The sequence below is a fragment of the Cyprinodon tularosa genome, unplaced genomic scaffold (assembly GCF_016077235.1).
Source record: "Cyprinodon tularosa strain WSP-4 unplaced genomic scaffold, ASM1607723v1 ctg494, whole genome shotgun sequence".
Classification (NCBI taxonomy): domain Eukaryota; kingdom Metazoa; phylum Chordata; class Actinopteri; order Cyprinodontiformes; family Cyprinodontidae; genus Cyprinodon; species Cyprinodon tularosa.
The window spans coordinates 152,457-173,332 of record NW_024039223.1 but is presented as its reverse complement, the minus strand read 5'-3'; the positions used below and the strand labels follow the sequence as shown (position 1 = coordinate 173,332).

Genomic DNA, 20,876 nt, shown 5'->3' with positions numbered 1-20,876 from the left:
GCAGGAGCTCTTTTGGGAGGACTCCCTGCAGATACAGAATGGGGAAAAAAGGCATGTTATTTGGGGTAATTCTGCATTGTTTGTATTACAATGTATTACAGGTCAATTACATTACAGTCACTGTAGCCTTTTCTATTACAAGTAAATCAGAAGTTGAATATGAGTATGTTTGTACTGTATATGACTAATCCCAACCCTGCTTTATGTAGCTATGTCTGGTGTTGAAAGACTTGTTCTGTGCAAAAGAGTTTTGTGGAATTGAGATTTGTGTTGCTGTATTAGAACAGATTTTCTATTTATTTTGTATTTAAATAGTTGTTTTGAGTTCCTTTCTAGTATTATTGACAAGTCTTAGAATGTAATTTTTAAGAATTTAAATGTAGTTGAGAAGATGGAAAGCTAATGTTGACTTCTTTTAAACAATAAGCAAACACAGACAGTTTAAAAAGCTTTTATCATGCATCTGTGAAACTTGATTTATTTTTATTCTTGAGGGGCCTCATGACAGATTTATAATAATTTTAGTGAAGCAAATCTCAGGATGTTGGTCAAATCTCATAAAATTTAAATGCACTTTTCTTTAACAATATGATGCTGAGGACAATCATTTCCATACACAATTCCAGTTCAATGCACTTTTATCAGATCTGAGAAGTTATTGATCTGATAAAAAGCTGATTATTTCTTTGATTGACATTTCTGCTATTCTCTCTTAAACATTTTGTTTATGTATTTGTGTTTCGAATATTTTCAGGTGTGCCCGGCCACTTGGAACGGCACCAGTCGGATTCTCCTCTTCCCTCAAAAAGGCCCTCTTCACGCTCAGAGACCTCTGAGAGCCCACTCTCCTTAAAGCGTCCAAGGACAGCTGAGAAGGAAACTGTGGAGCAGGTCAGCATTACCAAAAAATAAAAATAAAAAAAAAATTCTCTTTAAATTGATGCTCTGTGATGTTTATACAAATCTGCATTTCTTTGAATTAAAGGCATCAAACTAAAGTTATCATTAATTACCAAGACATGATTAAAGGCTCAAGCTTGAGATTCAGTTCAATACAAAACTCTGAAAGTCATTTTCAGGGCTGACCTTTTTTTTATATTATGCAGATTTTCTCTTTTAGATCAACTCAAAATTAATTTAGTAAATCTGCTAAACTAGCACAGCTAATTGTATATAAGCTGGAAAATCATTATATCATTTGACAGATGAGACTACTTTGAAGTAGGTGTTAAGACCAAATGCTGCTCACTTTTCCTGTGTGATCACAGGCGTGTGCTGAAATAGGGAGAGGGCCCCTACTTAGATCTTACGTTAACTCACGTTAACCCTGTAGTTTCTCTTTGTCTGCCTCCACCCACAGATGTACCAGTGCCCCTACTGCAAGTTTACCAACACCGACCTGAATCGCCTCAGAATGCACGTGATGACCCAGCACTCTGTTCAGCCCATGTTACGCTGCCCGCTGTGCCAGGACATGCTCAACAATAAGATCCACCTGCAGTTTCATCTAACACACCTCCACAGTGTTGCACCTGACTGTGTTGACAAGCTAATAGCCACAGTAAGTCCTAAATTATTATTATTATTTACTAAGAATGTAACTCGGTGTAGAACGATTTGGAAAGTGTAGATCAGTGTCAAGATATGCTCCAGGTTTTTATATCAGCATCTGCAATGTCAGAGCTATGTCTTGCAGGTCATGGATTGGACGCAGTAAACTAGCTTTCCTAATCGAGATGACTTGGTGCTTTATAAATAAAGTTAATTGATTTGCATTGAATTGAATTGAGTTGGACCACTCTGAAATCTGATTGGCCCTACCAGGTGTCCCCCAAGATGACTGACATGTCACAGTGCACATCACTCCAACCCAGAGCTTGGTGCTATACACAATTTGAAAGAGTGCAAAATAAATAACTCAAGTACAGCAACTTAGGTAAAAAATTTTATCAAATACTTATTAAGTTACCAGTGTAAAATGTTGCTTGGATATAAGTCACTCTTGCGTCACATGCCGCTTTGCTGACATCATTGTCAACTGTGTTAATACCTATGTGCTGGTCAAAGCAAATTTGTTTTCTCATAACTGTTGTTATATTTGTGACAAGGATTAACCAAAGTATTTTGACAACTGAATTACTTTCTGATAATTTTCTGAAATAAATTGAGATTTTTTTTTGCTACCTATTGTAAAAAAAAAAAAAAAAGTGAGCATGATGAGTTAAGATAAAAAAAAAAAAAGTTTAAATCAGTAATGACTTTTTTTTACAAATCTTTTAGCTTATCTAGTTTTAAAACACACCAGGCTCGAAAATCACTTAAAAATTGTGCCAAGTCAAGAAGTAAATCTTTTTCCTCTTTTATGTTCAGAAGTTAAATAACAGGCTCAACAATCACCATATAAAACATTTCCCTCTGCTCCCAAGTCATTTTTATCCTCTATCTGGAAAGTAAATGGAGAGAACATTATTATGGTAGATAGCAAGATTTATTTCTTTTATATAGCTAGTAATGTACTGAATCACTACAAGAGCAGATAGAACAGAGGTAATATAACACACATTAAAGCCAAAACCTCTTTACAGCTAGTGAATACAGATGGAAATTTTCTTCACCCCATTCACATATCTTCCTTTGTAGAATACTCCTAATTAATTCTGAGATAGGTGACTTTTATTTCTTGCCAAGAGCGCATACTGATGTGTTTACTCTGCTTTAAATCACTTGTTGTCTTCACACTTATACTTTTTCTCTTATTTTTCCCGTCCGTCTCTTTTATATAAGATGCATTAACTACTTTAGTTGTTTTTTACTCCTTCATTTCAGTTCTCATTTTCTGTCTGCATTAGATAGGGGTGATGAAAATAATTGTCCATCATTAATCTAAACGTGACTGGATGATAGTCATTTTAACTGTTTTCCAATTAGATAGCCTGAATTAAATGTGACTTTAGGCTTCTTTTACCTAATCACCTAATGAAGCAACTGTTCAGAAGTTATCAGGTTTCTTGTAAAAATCAGAATTAATTTGTCTTGATTTGTGAGATTAATGGCTCTTTGGATTTTATACATTTAATGTAGAAAAGGTCTAGATTTCTAGGATTTACTTTTACCAGTCGAAGTAAACTTTTAAAATGTTTTTACATGTCATGTTTACAACGTTTTTTGTTTCGTTTTGTTTTTTTGTTTTTTTTTGTTTTTCTCCAGGCAACCCAGTCTCACTACAAAATGTATAATAACCACTAGGGCTCTGCAAAATTGACTTAAAACCTTTTTCTAGATTTTGGGGTAAAAGAAAAAAACGTTATCTTTACTTCTATGCAGTTTATCTTGATGGCGTCACAATCACAAATGCTGCTCTTAAAAAATATTATGATTTACAAAAGGCTCCTTCATGACACAATTTGTCAGTCCCCTAAAGAAAAAGAAAAAAAAAGAAGAAAAAACATTTTTTTTTTTTTACTTTGCCCATCATTTTGGGAGTTTTTAAACAATATTCATTCTGATTTATGGTTTAAAAATCAAAATTCTGATCATGAGGAGAAATTTATCATGATACAATAAATACCCGCCCCAATACCCTCGTTGGTCCACAAGGAAATTTTACGTCGTCATAATTTGACCCTATAAATGACCCTAATCCCACATTTTATTTGGGCTTTTCATTTACATTAACTTTCAAACTGGTTGCATTTCTTTTAAAAAATGGCAATTGTTCCTCCAACTTCATGTGGAAAAAACTTTTTAAAGAAATAGTCTTTATTTATTTAAATTTTGATTACATTTCTAGCAATAAGTATGCATCAAATTTTAATAAGGAGTTGCTGCAATTCCTATCTCGGTGACCTTCGCCGAGATTCCCTATTGTTCGTTATGTGTAAAACGTAACATTTTAAAAGAAGCATCCACTTTTATATGCATTTTCAAACATTAAGCATGAAAGATGGGCTGTCCAGTGGTGCAGTGGGTAGCACTGCTGCCTTGCAGCAAGAAGTTTCCGGGTGTGATACCCGGCCTGGTGTCTTTCTGCATGGAGTTTGCATGTTCTCCCTGAGCATGCTTGGGTTCTCTCCGGGTACTCTGGTTTCCATCCACTGTACAAAAACATGACTGTTAGGTTAACTGGCTTACCTAAATTCTCCTTAGGTATACATGATATGTCCATATGTATTGGTACATTTCCATTTCTAATGGGAGTGTGGCGAAAAAAAAAATTTGAATTTTATTTCAGAATCAAATTTGGTCTGAGAAAGTTAGGGTTAAATATTATCTTTTTTCATAATTGAATGTAAATTTATGTTGTTTGTGCTGCTGAAATCGGATGTTTTTTATATTAAATGTTATTTTATTTTGTCTTAAAATTAAGCCTTATGGGGTATTTGAGCTTTTAAAATAAAGACAGTATAAACCTGGATAGTCACAGTATATATGTTTTTTGTCATCACAGGTAACGGCCTCTGAGGTTCTACCAGCAAGCATGTTTATACCGGTGCCTAGTCCAGACAAAGAGTCCCACAGCAATCCAATTGCTACCCCCAACTCCAACTCTGAGGATACAAAAAAGCAGCCTGGTTAGTATGAGACGCTTTAGTTTTTTGTTGTTTTTTTTCTCCCTAAATGTATTAGACACATTTATATGCAGAACAATGTGTCTAATACACATTGAGAACACGCCTGGATAAAAGATTGGTGTTTCATCATCTGTTATTAATCTCAATCTTCATCTCTTTGTAGACATACATTTCATTAGAAGTCCAGTGAAAGTATTATTATCCATTACGTAACTGAACTGATAAATAACTGCAACTGTTGTTGTCCAGATTAATAGGTGTTTATTTTTTTACAGATGCCACAGATGCTGAACCAGAGAAAGGAATGTCTCTCACCACTGACATTGCTGAATCGCGCAAATCACCTTTAGAAGATCAGCAATCAGAAAAGGAAGACGCCACAGGATTTCTGTGCTGGAAGAAAGGCTGCAGTCAAGTTTTTAAATCTTCCAACTCTCTCCAAATGCACTTCAATGAAGTTCATAACAAAAGGCCGCAGTTGCCGGTTTCTGATCGCCATGTCTACAAGTACAGATGTAACCAATGCAGTTTAGCGTTCAAAACTGTGGAGAAACTGCAGCTTCATTCACAGTACCATGTGATCAGAGCAGCAACCATGTGCTGCCTTTGTCAGCGGAGCTTCAGAACTCTACAAGCCTTGAAGAAGCACTTAGAAACAAGCCACTTGGAGCTGAGTGAAGCTGATATCCAGCAACTTTATGGAGGATTGTTGATGAATGGTGACATTATGGCAATGGGAGATCTAGCTCTAAATGAGGAACATGGAAGTTTGGGAGAAGATGACAAAGAGGGAGATGAAAGTGATCCAGACGAAAAACAGAGTCCAACAGGCAGTGATTCTGGCTCACTGCAGGAAGATTCTGGATCTGAACCCAAACGTGCACTACCATTCAGAAAGGGCCCCAACTTTACAATGGAGAAGTTTTTGGATCCATCTCGTCCATTCAAGTGTACAGTATGCAAAGAGTCTTTTACACAGAAGAACATTCTGCTGGTCCATTATAACTCTGTCTCCCACTTGCACAAGGTTAAAAGAGCTCTTCAAGAATCTACTACTGGTCAACCTGAATCTACCAGTAGTCCTGATAATAAGCCATTTAAGTGTGGCACATGTAATGTGGCATATAGCCAGAGTTCAACTCTGGAAATCCACATGCGCTCTGTTCTACACCAGACCAAAGCAAGGGCTGCCAAACTGGAAGCAGCTGGATGTATCACTAGCTCTGCAAGTGCTACTGGTCTAATTAGTGGAGGCTCCAGCATTAGCACTTCATCAACTAGTCCAAGTCCAGCCAGTAACTCAACTCCTAGCTCTGCAAACCACAGTTCTTCAGTATCTCAGGCACCTCAGAGTATTCATGGAGGAAATCACATGAACCAGGCTCATAGCATTGAAAGTATGGGGAATTCTTCAACAAGCTGCCATTCTTCAACAACTGAGAGCCATGAAGTGAAAAAGGCTAAATTTACAGAGATTCTTTCTGCAAGAGGGCAACAACAGCAGTTTCAGCAACAACAGCAATTAGCTCAGGCACAAGCCCAGGCTCAAGCTCAGCTTCAGCAAGAGCTTCAACAACAAGCTGCTCTCTTACAATCCCAGCTTTTTAATCCAGCACTTCTGCAGCACTTCCCAATGACAACTGATGCACTTCTCCCACTGCAGCAGCAGCAATTGCTTTTCCCTTTCTACATCCCTGGAGCCGAATTTCAACTTAACCCAGATATCAACATCAGCAACTCTGTACTTGGCCTTGCAGGATCTGCAGCTTCTACCCTGCAAGAAGAGTTAAAAAACTCAGCCCAGCAGGCCCAACAGAGTTGCCTGCAGCAGCAATTAATGCATCACCACCTTCAGCAGCAGCACCAACAGCAGCAGCAGCAACAACAAGCTCACTCACAGGTTCAAGGCCAGATGGCTTTGCTACAGCAGAGTGGATCTCTTCTCCAGCAGGCTGAAAAGAAGCAAAAGATTTCTTCCTCCAAAGATGAAAAAGAGAAAGAAATACAAAAAGAGAAAGAGGCAACTGAAAAAATTGAGGACAATGTGAGCAAAGATTCAACTGAAAACAAACCAAAAGAGAAAAAGGACATACAGAGCATTTCACTAAGCATTAACCAAGATACTGGTTTGCTTCCACCCAGGATTGCCTCAGATGCTCGAGGAAATGCAACGAAGGCCTTGTTAGAAAATTTTGGATTTGAATTAGTTATTCAATACAATGAAAATAAACAGAAGGCTCAGAAAAAAACAAGTGGATCAACAGGATCAAGTGGTCTAGGTGGAATACTGAAGGTTGTGGACCCCATCGAGGGATTAGAAAAACTGGAATGTGAGGTGTGTGGCAAGCTGTTTTCAAACATACTGATTCTAAAGAGCCACCAGGAGCATATCCACCAGGCTTTTTTCCCTTTTCGATCCTTAGAGAGATTTGCTAAGGAGTACAGAGAGCATTATGATAAACTATATCCGCTAAGACCTCCAACACCAGACACCACTCCTGCTGTTCCTCCTCCTCCACCACCACCACCTCCTCCTCCACCCCAAAGAGCTCCAACACCAAATATTCCAGTCACTACAGCCTCACTCACTCCTCCCACTGTTCCTCCTCCACAGCCCCCAGTTCCAATGACTCAAATATCCATGCCAATGGATTTACCCTTGTTCTCTCCACTTATGATGCAGCCCATGGCACTGCAGTCTTTGCCCACTCAGTTGCCACCTCAATTACCATCTGTTGAGCCAAGCCTGGCCTCAGACTTGGCTCAACTCTATCAACAACAGCTAACCCCTGCTATGTTGCAGCAGCAAAACAAGAGGCCACGGACACGGATCACTGATGACCAGCTTAGGGTTCTGCGACAGTACTTTGATATAAACAACTCACCGAATGAAGAACAAATTAAAGAAATGGCAGATAAGTCTGGGCTGCCACAAAAAGTGATAAAGCACTGGTTTAGAAATACACTCTTCAAAGAACGGCAACGCAACAAAGACTCTCCATATAATTTCAACAATCCTCCAACAACAACTCTAGAAGAAACAAAAATTGATTCCAAACCTCCTTCCCCTGAACCTCAGAAACATGAGCTCTATGGAAGCAAAAGGTCATCCAGGACCCGCTTTACAGACTACCAGCTGAGAGTTTTACAGGACTTTTTTGATGCAAATGCCTATCCTAAAGATGATGAATTTGAGCAGCTCTCAAACCTCTTAAGCCTTCCCACCCGTGTTATTGTTGTGTGGTTCCAAAATGCTCGACAAAAGGCAAGAAAGAATTATGAAAACCAGGGTGATGGGGGTAAAGATGGAGAAAGGCGAGAACTGTCAAATGACCGATATATTCGTACATCAAATCTGAACTACCAGTGCAAGAAATGCAGTCTGGTTTTCCAGCGTATATTTGACCTGATAAAACACCAAAAGAAACTGTGTTATAAAGATGAGGATGAGGATGGGCAGTATGACAGTCAAAATGAGGATTCTTTGGATTTTTCCCATGACAGCTATACTCCCTCTGGGTCTTCCTGTCACACACCAATGCCCTCCTCTTCAAGTCTTTGCCCTCTTCCTCCAACAACATCAGCTTTTTCACAACTCTCATCTGCTGAAAAAGAGGAAGCTTCACCAGCATCCACCTCAAACCTTTATGATGAAAAGCCAAAACAGTTACTAGAAATGTCTTCTGAATCCCGAGATACTGAAACTTCTATTAAGCAAGAAATTGTGCTTCAAAACCAGTCTGAGCCACAACTCAATAGATCTCAAAGAGATGAAAAGATTCATACTGTCTCTAAGGCTGTCAAGCATTCTTCGTTGTCTCAGCAACATCAACAGTGTGGCCCTTCGTCCTCCCAAACAACTCAATCATCACAAAGCTCCCATTTGGGTCTCAATCCACACCTGTCCTCTGCCACACAGCAGCTGGCACAGCAGATGATACCATACCAGTGTGAACAATGCAAGATTGGCTTTCCTTCCTTTGAGCACTGGCAGGAACACCAGCAACTTCACTTTCTCTCTGTGCAAAATCAATTCATCCATCCTCAATTCCTTGACCGCCCCATTGACATGCCTTTTATGCTCTTTGATCCCAGCAATCCTCTCCTTGCGACCCAGCTTCTCTCTGGTGCAATGCCTCAGATACCTAGCAGTTCTGCCACCTCTCCTTCCACGCCAACCTCCACCATGAACTCCCTAAAAAGAAAGCTAGAAGAAAAGGCCAGTACAAGCCCTGGAGAAAACGACAGTGCAAATAGTGGAGAGGAACCACAGAGAGATAAGCGGCTCAGAACCACAATTACACCTGAACAACTGGAGATCCTTTATCAGAAATATTTATTAGATTCAAACCCCACTCGTAAAATGCTTGACCACATTGCTCATGAGGTTGGGTTGAAAAAGAGAGTGGTGCAAGTGTGGTTCCAGAATACTAGAGCTAGAGAGAGAAAAGGGCAGTTCAGAGCTGTTGGGCCAGCCCAGGCTCATCGCAGGTGCCCCTTTTGTAGAGCCCTTTTCAAAGCAAAAACTGCCCTTGAGGCACACATTAGATCTCGTCATTGGCATGAAGCTAAACGTGCTGGATACAATTTAACTCTTGCTGGTTTGTTACCCGAGCAAGAGAACATGCAAATCAAAATGGATGTTTTAGATACATCAGGCTATTCCCAACTAGCCACAACAGTGAATAGTGATGGCCAAAGCTCTTCCATGTCTCCAGTAAACAAAAGCATGGATCTGTCTCCTAGAGGTCTGCTGAGCCCTTCATCCATCAAAGTTGAAGGAATGGAAGATTATGAGGGTGCAACAATGTCTTCTGTGAACCTTAGCTTTGATCAAAACAAACTGGACAATGATGACTGTTCCTCTGTAAACACAGCAATTACAGACACAACTACAGGAGATGAGGCAAATGCAGATAATGACAGTGCTGATGCAAAGCCTAGCCAGAATAGCGGTGATTACCTTTCCAAGTCTGTAGGTTCTGCCACTATACTCGAAACTGATGACCAAATGTCATCAGGGCTAGTAAGCCCAGCAACAAGCTTCTATGCTAAGGACTATGAAAATGAAAATATGATTGACCATAGTGAAACATCCAGCCTGGCTGATCCCTGTTCACCAAGTCCTGGAGCCTCAGGTACCAGAAGCATTGACAGTGGAGACAGACCAGGCCAAAAGCGCTTCCGGACTCAGATGACTAACCTCCAGCTGAAAGTGTTAAAGTCTTGTTTTAATGATTACAGGACACCAACCATGTTGGAATGTGAGGTGCTCGGCAATGAAATTGGACTCCCAAAGAGAGTGGTTCAAGTGTGGTTTCAAAATGCTCGTGCCAAGGAAAAAAAGGCAAAGCTTAATATGGCTAAGCACTTTGGAATAAACCAGACATCTTATGAGGGACCGAAGACTGAATGCACATTATGCGGCATTAAGTATAGTGCTCGCCTTTCTGTGCGTGATCATATATTCTCCCAGCAACACATATCTAAGGTGAAGGATACCATTGGGAGCCAGATTGATAAAGAAAAAGAATATTTTGACCCAGCTACTGTTCGTCAGCTAATGGCCCAGCAAGAGATGGATCGCATTAAGAAGGCCAATGAAGTTTTGGGTCTGGCACAACAGCAGGCCATGCAACAGCAGGGGATGTTTGATAACTCTGCTATGCAGACTCTGAATCTCCAATCAGCGTATCCAAATCTCCAAGGCATCCCACCTGTTCTTTTGCCAGGGGTCGGCAGCCCTTCTTTATCCAGCTTTAATTCATCCAATTCAGGTATGTCGTTATTTCATAGTAAGTATACTATGGAATTTACATGTTATACAAAAAATAACTTAATGTCAGAATTCAATTTAATAAAAACTATGAAATACCCTTTCCCCTTAACCAGTCACTTGATTTGATACACATGTATAGACAATATATATCTTTTTTTCAAAATTGGCCTTTGTAAACCCTTTTGCTTTGGAATTTAAAATTATTACCTCTTGCTTACAGATTTTGCAAGAAATTAGCATTAGAAAGCTAAGAATCTTATTTTAGTTCATATAAATAATATGAGATATTGTCATGCATACAGGTGCTGGTCATAAAATTAGAATATCATGAAAAAGTAGATTGATTTCAGTAATTCCATTTAAAAAGTGAAACTTGTATATTATATTCATACATTACATACAAACTCATATATTTCAGATGTTTATTTTGTTTAATTTTGATGATTACAAATGACAACAAATGAAAATCTCAAATTCATCATATCAGAAAATTAGAATATTACTGAAGACCAATAAAAACAAAGGATTTATAGAAATGTTGGCCAACTGAAAAGTATGAACATGAAAAGTATGAGCATGTACAGCACTCAGTATTTAGTTGGGCCTCCTTTGGCCTGTATTACTGCAGCAATGCGGCGTGGCATGGAGTCGATCAGTCTGTGGCACTGCTCAGGTGTTATGATAGCCCAGGTTGCTCTAATAGTGGCTTTTAGCTCTTCTGAATTGTTGGGTCTGGTGTATTGCATCTTCTTCTTCACAATACCCCATAGATTTTCTATGGGGTTAAGGTCAGGAGAGTTTGCTGGCCAATTAAGAACAGGGATACCATGGTCCTTCAACCAGGTACTGGTAGCTTTGGCACTGTGTGCAGGTGCCAAGTCCTGTTGGAAAATGAAATCTGCATCTCCAAAAAGTTGGTCAGCTGCAGGAAGCATGAAGTGCTCTAAAACTTCCTGGTATGTGGCTGCGTTGACCCTGGACCTCAGAAAACACAATGGACCAACACCAGCAGATGACATGGCACCCCAAACCATCACTGACTGTGGAAACTTTACACTGGACTTCAAGCAACGTGGATGAAGTGCCTCTCTTCTTTTCCTCCAGACTCTGGGACCTTGATTTCCAAAGGAAATGCAAAATTTACTTTCATCAGAGAACATGACTTTGGACCACTCACCAGCAGTCCAGTCCTGTTTCTCTTTAGCCCAGGCAAGACGCTTCTGACGCTGTCTGTGGTTCAAGAGTGGCTTGACACAAGGAATGCGACAGCAGAAACCCATGTCTTTCATACGTCTGTGTGTGGTGGTTCTTGAAGCACTCACTCCAGCTGCAGTCCACTCTTTGTGAATCTCCCCCACATTTTTGAATGGGTTTTGTTTCACAATCCTCTCCAGGGTGCGGTTATCTCTCTTGCTTGTACACTTTTTTCGACCACATCTTTTCCTTCCCTTCGCCTCTCTATTAATGTGCTTGGACACTGAGCTCTGTGAACAGCCAGCCTCTTTAGCGATGACCTTTTGTGTCTTGCCCTCCTTGTGCAAGGTGTCGATGGTCGTCTTTTGGACAACTGTCAAGTCAGCAGTCTTCCCCATGATTGTGTAGTAGGGATGGGAATCGAAAACCGGTTCCTGTTAAGAACCGGTTCCGTATTTTCCGATTCCATGGCATCGTTTGGCAGCTCGCTGAACGATTCTTTTTTCGATTCCCGCAGCACCAGAGCCTAGAGCGCCGGCTCTGGGGAGCACGACTTACGTCACGTTTTTTACGTAAGTTACGCAAGTTACGCAAGTTACGCAAGTTGGAAGAACTATTCGAGGAGGAAGACAACGAGCTGCGGTCACTTTGTGAATCAAAGCCCCGTCTTTCCTTAGCCCAGAGGGTAGATCAGGAAATCCAGCTCTGTAAAAGCTTGCCCTCCATCCCCTGCAGGGATAGCGCCACACTGTGGTGGTGGAAGAAGCAAGATACGCTGCCCTTGCTATCTGGACTGGCTGAAAACTACCTCTGTGTGCAGGCTTCCTCCACCCCATCTGAGAGGGTGTTTTCCACGGCTGGAGACACCATAAGCGCTGAAAGATCCCGTATCCTTCCAGAAAAAGCAGATATGCTCATCTTTCTGCAAAACAATTGTTAATTTTCACTGTTTTATAATTAGTATTTTTTGTTATTTAAAATAGGTTATTATCCCATCATTTGTTATTAGACATTGTTGGTTATTAAGTTTGTTCTTGTATTCATTTTTCATTTAAACACAGATGTTACTCCAGTTTCACATTTCCTGTGGACATCTTGATCTTGTTGAGTTTGTAAGATTGTGCAATAGTTGAGTAAACAAAGTTGATTCTGATAATCAAACTGTTTGTTCTCCTTTTTCCCCCAAATTGGAATCGAAAAAAGAATCGATAAAGAATCGAATCGTTTCATAGAATCGAAAAGGGAATCGGAATCGTGAAAATCTTTTCAATTCCCAACCCTATTGTGTAGCCTATAGAACTAGACTGAAAGACCATTTAAAGGCTTTTGCAGGTGGTTTGAGTTAATTAGCTGATTAGAGTGTGGCACCAGGGGCCATCAATTTTGAACCTTTTCACAATATTCTAATTTTCTGATATGATGAATTTGAGATTTTCATTTGTTGTCATTTGTAATCATCAAAATTAAACAAAATAAACATCTGAAATATATGAGTCTGTATGTAATGTATGAATATAATATACAAGTTTCACTTTTTAAATGGAATTACTGAAATCAATCTACTTTTTCATGATATTCTAATTTTATGACCAGCACCTGTATATTGGCAATTTGCAATCTCTTTACATGCGCATTTATTAAAAGTTCTTGTTTTTCTTGTAACATTTGTGTTTTCTTCTAAAAACTTTTCAGCTTTAACTCCTCCAAAACCTTCTAACCTCCTGAACATGCCGGGTGCCAGTGTTCCCTCACCAAGCCTGCCCACTTCTGGATTACCTAATAAACCTCCCTCTTCAGCATCTCTTGCTGCATCCAGCCCTGCCCAGAACAACACATCTGCTTCCCATTCAAGCCCCACCCCCACATCGACCTCTACATCATCAACAACACCGTCTGGCTTGCGACCTGGACCTCACAAGGAACGTGAAGTTGAGAGTTTAAGAGAGAAAGAAAAAATAAAGGAAAAGACAGAAAAATCTTCAACCCCATCTTCAACTGGAAGTACACCAGCTCCTTCCACTTCTGCTACCAGTGCCAAGAAGGAGAAACCAGACACAGCAGTCCCTGCCACCTCTATGCCAACACCTGGCATGGAGTATGTGGTAGACCCTGCCCAGCTACAAGCTCTGCAGGCTGCTTTGGCATCAGACCCTACAGCTCTACTTACTAACCAGTTTTTACCCTACTTCATGCCAGGCTTTTCCCCTTATTACACCCCACAGATCCCCGGGGCTCTTCAGGGAGGCTACCTACAACCAATGTATGGTATGGAAAGTCTCTTCCCTTACAACCCAGCATTATCTCAAGCACTCATGGGCCTCTCTCCAGGGTCATTATTGCAGCATTACCAGCAATATCAGCAAAGCTTGCAAGAGGCGCTACAGCAGCAGCAGCGGCAGCTTCAGCAGATCCAGCAACCCAAATCAAGCCAAACTACAGTTCCAACCCAAAATTTAGGGGATCGCAAAGAGTCCACCAAAGATTCTGTCAAAACAGAGGAGCAAAAAAGTAACCCCCAGAGAGAAACCCCCATATCATCTTCGTCATCCTCCTCCTCCAATAACAAAGTACCCTCTGAACAGAATGAGATAGATAACAAAGCTATGGACCTTCATCTAGACCAGTACATTGTTCCCAAAGTGCAGAGTAAACTTGCCTGTCGCAAGTGTCAAGCTGTTTTCACCAAGGAAGATGCGGCTATTACACACATCAAATCTAACTGTTTCTTTGGTCAATCTGTGGCAAATTTGCAAGAGGTGTTGCTGCGTGTCCCCGGTGGCGTAGGTGTTGGGGGCGGAAGTCTATATGACTGCCTGGCTTGTGAAACTACGTTGGATGGGGAAAAAGCACTCAGTCAACACTTGGAATCGGCATTGCACAAACACAGAACAATCAAGAGATCAGTCAGAAATGCCAAAGAGCACGCTACTAGTTTATTACCTCACTCTTCAGCCTGCTTCCCCAGTCCTAACACCGCATCTACCTCGCAGTCTGCCACTCATCCCATCAGCAGCCCATCTCCCCTGTCATCGACATCAGCTACCATGCCATCCTCTGCTGTGTCTACTTCCCTGTGCTCCTCCTCCAAGGCCCACCTTAATACAGCAGCTGCCAGCAAACCCTGGCCACAGGCCCCCTTCTCTAGAGCTTCATCTGGAAAGTCCAGCGCTAGTCCATCCTCATCTTCCTTTCCTCCAGTGTCCTCACCCTCAACGGTTACCTCAAGTTCATTGAGCACCTCAGGAGTTCAGACCTCGATACCAACAGACGTCTTTACCGACGAGTCTGACTCTGACAGCAGTCAGAAGTCAGCAGACAGGCAGGGCAGGTCGGCAGAGGAGCTACAGCAGCCTACCTATGTCAAAGACAGTAATAGTTGTAGTAGTAACTTGGCTAGCGTAGGAACAGACTCCATCAGATTGTAAAAGAGCTTTCAGTGATTGATATTTAAAAAAAATACAACAAAAATGACAAAAAAAATAATAAAATCATAAAAGCAGCAATGTTAAAATACAATTAAAGTATACAAACCAATTTCAGAAAAAAAAGATGTGTAAAGACTTACTGCAATTCCAAAGCTTGTAACCAAAAAATTTTAATGTCAGTGGATTGTTTTCCCATAACAACATGCTGGTTTTTATTTATTTTTTTTTTCTTCTTTTGTTTATCCCAACTGAAATTCAAATGTACTAAGGTGTGAGGACATAAGAGATCCAAGATCACTGCTGATATATGTAATGTAAAGGTAGAGCAATGCTGTACTCTATGGCAATGGACTGCCTCAATGTTGGCAAATGGCCTAATAGCCCTTGTTAAGGAATGCAAATTACCAACCTAACACTTTCTACTTAAGAGCACAGTCACAAAAGCCAGTATGTATTGTATGGGAGAATAGTCTGTTCATTCAGTTTTCTTGCTACTTAAGCATTCTGATACCAATGGCTTGCAAAGTAAAAAAAAAAAAAATGTAATGTCTATTTTATTCTCAGGTCAAGAGCTCAACGATGTTTTTTCTGTTACAGATATTCATGTTTGTTTTTTTTCTCCAACAAGATGAGCATCTTGTTCCTTCAAGTTGATTTAACCACAACATTTTAAGTTAAATTGAATTTTAACAAGGCATTTTGTAATGGGCATTTTAAAGAATTGATTTGATATTCCTAATTTTAAAGTCTTCTTAAAGTGATCAAATCCAATTATATTAAGATAAAGAAAGCATTGCAGACATTGTAATGGGCAAGTAAAAAATGTTTTGATAAAAAAAAATGAAATAAAACCTGTATTTATAGATATGAGCATTTTTGGTGTTAAGTAGATTGTTGCATTGGAAATGAATTTCAACAGTATGGTAGGTTGGAAAAAAAAAACTTTATGTACATTTAACTTTTGTATTGTCTAATTTTAAGACACTTCATTTGATGTTGACTTGGTCATTCCAATAGTCTAGGTTATTGAGAGGTAACTTGTCAAAACATTGTTTCTGTATTATTCTCAAATTTTTGTGAAATATTCTCTGGAATGCCCCTCTTGATAAGGCAGGATCCTTTTTTAGGATCAAAATTTATTTAATTTTGAGATGTGGTTGGTGTTGTTCAAACCAAACGATCGTGGGTGAAATACTGACAGATTTATTTTATTTAATTTTTGTTAACTTTGTGCACTTATCATTGTCTGACTCCTACTTTTAACTCCTCTTGTTTCTCTTTTCGCACTTATTTTTTTTTTTGTCCTGTATTTGTAGACATTTATCCTACAAAACAGGTCTTATTTTCTTCATATTAAGTGACTAAGGTGTTCATTTTTGCTTTGTCTTTTTTCATAAATCAAAAAAGATTACTACTAATAATTCTCACGCTTTAAGACAAAAGAAAATCCAAAGACTAAACACTTTCACCATTGGTGCATAAAGATGAGAAGAGAGGCTTCTTTATACTTGAGAATTTGTTGCCGTCTTTTAAGGAAAGAACATAAAGTTTTAAAAGTTAAAGGAGTACGTATCCAAGTTGCCGTTTCTGCTTGTTCGCAAGCAAGTTGGTAGCTTTTTTACGTAAATAACCAAAAACCAAAAAGGGCCCTTGTCCTTGCATTGTTGAGTAGCACCGTTACAGAGCCATTGCAGTTTGTAAGATAGAGGTTATTGATCTTTGTTTGACTTTTGTCACATTTAAATGTCCATTTTTTAAAAGAAAATGTATAAGGTCTGGTCTTCAAGGACATACGTTTTGCTGCTAATGTAGATTTTTGAAAAAACAAAAAAGAAAAAAGTAATACCTAGATGCATGCTCATTTTGCTTTTGGCTAAGCTTTAACTAAAACAAACAATAAACCAATTTCTTGCCTCTGCAACACCTTTTTTTCTTGTTGCAAAAACGGAACTTTGAAGACTGTGAATATATGTTCCAAAGGACATTTTGCGGAGTTTCTTTTTGAACAGACCAATGTTTGAAGCCAATGATCTATAACGTTTGTAAAGAACAGTGCATTCCAAATATCACAGTGGATTTTTCTTAAGCAAGGACTGATCAATCTAATTTCATTTGATTATTTTTATTTTGCTATCTATTTTTCTCATTTTTTAATGACTTTAAACTGTTGTGTATATTTTTTGCATCATTGGTTACTTAACACAGTGACCTCTACATGTCCTTTGTGCTGGCATGGAACATGGCTGAAAAATCCCTCCATCCAATCAAGGTTGTTGCTTACTTGTTAAGCAAGTAACAGTGGTTACCAAAAATGTATATAATACATCTGGTACTGATGTGTCTCATAGTTTTTTTTCTTTTTCTTTTTACATTACTGCCATTCAACGTCCTCCTAGTCTCAGAGGGATTCAATGGCTTGTTGATGAGGTCTTATCGCTCTTATCCATGAAGTCTACTTGTGAGTTGTTTCATCATTGTGCAGGGTACCAATTCCACTCTTAGATTACAGGTTACAGGGCATCTTCAGTCCAAAGCATCTTCTGCAGAAGAGTTAAAAGTTTAGTTGTTTTTTTTGGTTTTGTTTTTTAAAGATGCCCCTTGCTTTCAAATACTCCGGATCCATTCATATCCAAAGAAGTCATCTAATTATTTTTACTGCAATGGAAATAGTTGTGTATAGGTGCCCGCATCTTCTCATTGGTGACGTTAAACTCAATATTTTCTAAACCAAAACCAAGGTGTCTTTAATTTTTTTCTATTTTTTTTTTGGGGTGGGGGGGGGGATAAACAATTTTTGGCCAATATTCAACCTAATGAATACAAGGCACAATCTCTAAAGTATTTAAAAAGTGCTACTTCTGCCAGAGAAATGTGATACGGTGTTAATACCATGCTGTGCTGTTCAAGTCAGTAGATCTGGTCTGCAAACTTGAAAATTCTCAAATCCAGTTTCTTGGAGTACTGTTGACGTGTGTACCTTGTTATTTTGAAAGCAATTCTTAAGTTATACAGTTTACTGTCTCACCAATCTTTTGTTTTCATATTTTATTTTTCAAAGATTGTTAAATATGTACTGTATTGTTTTTTTCTCTCTTGTGTTTGCATTTTGCCTTAGTTTCTGTATATTACTTTTAATCATAAATTAACACTAGCTTTAATTTGAAATGTTGAAATTTAGAAAAACAAACAAAAAAATGACAAGACCTGGCCACTTTATGGTGTGACAATGTTCTTTATATTCAATGTTTCAATGTTATCGTTTGTTCTCTGTTTACTCAAATTGTAATCATTCAGGCTCTTTTGTGGACCACAAAGTCAAGGTCTCCACAACAGATTAATGCCAGTATGGGTGTGTTTTTGTGTGCCTGTGTGTATCTGTATGTATTTCAGAAGAGCCAGCATCAATTCATTTTGTTTTTCCTTGTTACCCTTTTTTGTTGTGTTACACACCAAATAAACAGAACCACAAAGCTGGATTGTGATTTAAATTATAAACAAATGAAAATGAAACAAAATAGCTCTTAATGAGAACAATGAACCCAAAGCACTGAGCAGTTTTAACTTTGATTGAATATGTTAATGTGGCCAAAGCTTTATGCAGTTGTGACAAAAAGAGACAATTTCTGCCCTTTACAAGTGCATATTTTATTGTAGATTCAATAAAATATACGTGAGTAAACATTGGGATAGACTTAATGGACGCTTACATGAGAAAGACAAGATTTTGTTGTTGAGGTAATTTTTTTGCCCACTGTGAAACATGTACCTGTATACAGATATAGATATATTTAAAGACATCTTTTTCTGTTCTTTTTTTGTCTTTGAGATGAAGAAAGAATAAGTAAAACAGACTCTGGGAAGCTTTGGAGACCTCTTTAGGAGGATGTAAGAGCCTATGGGCACCACAAAACTGGGCACGGGAGCCAAGGCAGGCTCAAAACAGCTTTAAAAAACACCTCCTCATTCGATAACTGACATCTCTGTAAAAGGAATGGACTCTGGAACCAATGGACTTGTGTGACTACGCAGAGAGGGAGGTCACTAAATGAAACTGAACTGAAGTGGCTCCAGCTGCCTCTAACCCCCTCCCCCATCGGTCCTTTGTTTCTCTAGTTCTCCTTCAGCTTCTGCTCTTTGGTGGACATTTTTCAGATGTCAGGACAGTATGGACAGAGATGCTTGCGTCATTTCTTCCTTTTCGTGTTGCTACCTGTATAATTTCCTTGTGCTTGTCTCTGGCTGACAAGTACAGCTCTCTAGTCAAATGGCGACTCACCCCTCTCTATGTTACTTACATAAACTAAATAGGGAAATTGATAGCATAGTGAGGGGATGAGTTATCAGAGCTGTTATTCCTAGAGGCAGACACAGAAAAAAGCGTAATAACCAAAATTACCAACCAAACTAACAACCAAACAACCATTTGCTCCAGCTTCAAAGATGAACTGTTACCTGGAGTACTCTGTTCCTTTTGTGACTTCTGGTGCCACAATGTTTTTTTTTATGTTTTTAGTTTTCCTTTCTTTTACTCCTCTTCTGAGCCTCATAAGCATGGCTCTGTGGCTCCAGGAAGCCCATCTGAGGGTAGAAAAAAACAGCCTTGCAATGTACAAAAAAGAGCAAGTTAAACCAAAAATGTTGTTCTTGATGTCTTTTCTATACTGTAGTCTTGTTAGTTTTTTTTTGTTTTGTTTTTTGTTACTGTAATCATATGAAGATTTCCAGACTGTACCAAATGACATGGAAACTAACATACATACAACCACATGGAACTTCAGACTTTTAAAGAAACTTTTGTCACAAAACCTTGTTGTCCTAGTTAAGTTGATTGTAGATGGTAATTGAATATACTCCTTTGAAAATATTTCATCAAGTATGTTTCTTGCTCATTGTGATACATTAAAAAAGTATGAGCATTAAATGGACTGTTTGGACTCATTTTTCGCTGTTCTTTGGGTTGAACCTTCTGTATGTGGGGCGAATATTTTCTTTACAAACTTTGCTTAGTATCTAATCATACCTATCTAAATTGACCCAAAAAGGGTCCCAGATAATGTTGTATGCCTCTGTATATCAACATAGCTGACTGATACAGGGGCACACTAAAAAAAAAAGAAGAAAGACATTAAAGTGGTCAATATTAAATCTTTTATAAAAAATATATTTTTCAGTGAGATCTTCAATTTTTAAAAAGCAAACGTGGCCATTTTGGTTCATTTAATTTCCTTTTTCTAATTGCATAGAATAAACTACAATATCAGTAAAGGCCAACAAAGTTAGCCCATCATACTAAGAATTATGTATGCCTTTATTTTAATCTAAAAACCATGCAGAAACTGATTAATATATTTGTTTTAAAATTTATTCTTTATTTCTATTCTGTTATTCATTAAATAAGATGGCAGAATTTAGATCTGTAATCATTTTTAACACATTCACCTACTGATTTAAAGGTGTCATTAATAAATTGTAACAGCCAAGTCTGGTAGCCCCAAAGGACAAAGCAGGTGAAAGCAGGTGTGCGGTTGATGCACACAATTTTAAAAGTACAAAATTTGAATCTGAAATCTGATCAAAGTCATAAGTAATTTTACTTGGGAGAAAAAAGGAATATATCAGATGCTAGCGAACAATCCAATGTTGTGTGCCATTTTAGAGTTCCGTAATTAGGTCTGGTTAACATTGAAGGCAAATGTGACCCATATGTGAGTCAGATTCAACTTTTTATATAACATTGTCCAGATTTTTATTTTATCGTCTCCATAAAAATCTGAATTGTGGCATGTGAATATGTATCTGAAGCTTATTCGATCTAAATGATCATGTGGCATTTCATCCAACTCCTCATTCATGCAGACTCCACTCTGCGCAGCAGTTAGTGCTCTCAAGAACACATTTTAAATAGGC

At 38.7% G+C, this 20,876-nt stretch overlaps 1 protein-coding gene across 4 annotated transcripts in view; it reads left to right on the top strand.

Moving 5' to 3' along the window:
- Nucleotides 1-19,894, top strand: part of zfhx3 (zinc finger homeobox 3) — a 237,105-nt gene extending 217,211 nt beyond the window's left edge. For all 4 annotated transcript variants that reach the window (XM_038302537.1, XM_038302539.1, XM_038302536.1 and 1 more), the window contains 5 exons: nucleotides 755-891; nucleotides 1,361-1,561; nucleotides 4,448-4,571; nucleotides 4,847-10,348; nucleotides 13,237-19,894. In XM_038302537.1, the coding sequence (XP_038158465.1) occupies nucleotides 755-891; nucleotides 1,361-1,561; nucleotides 4,448-4,571; nucleotides 4,847-10,348; nucleotides 13,237-14,969 (7,697 nt within the window). In that variant the 3' untranslated portion in view covers nucleotides 14,970-19,894. The remainder of the gene's footprint in view (nucleotides 1-754; nucleotides 892-1,360; nucleotides 1,562-4,447; nucleotides 4,572-4,846; nucleotides 10,349-13,236) is intronic.
- Nucleotides 19,895-20,876: the final 982 nt, after the last annotated feature.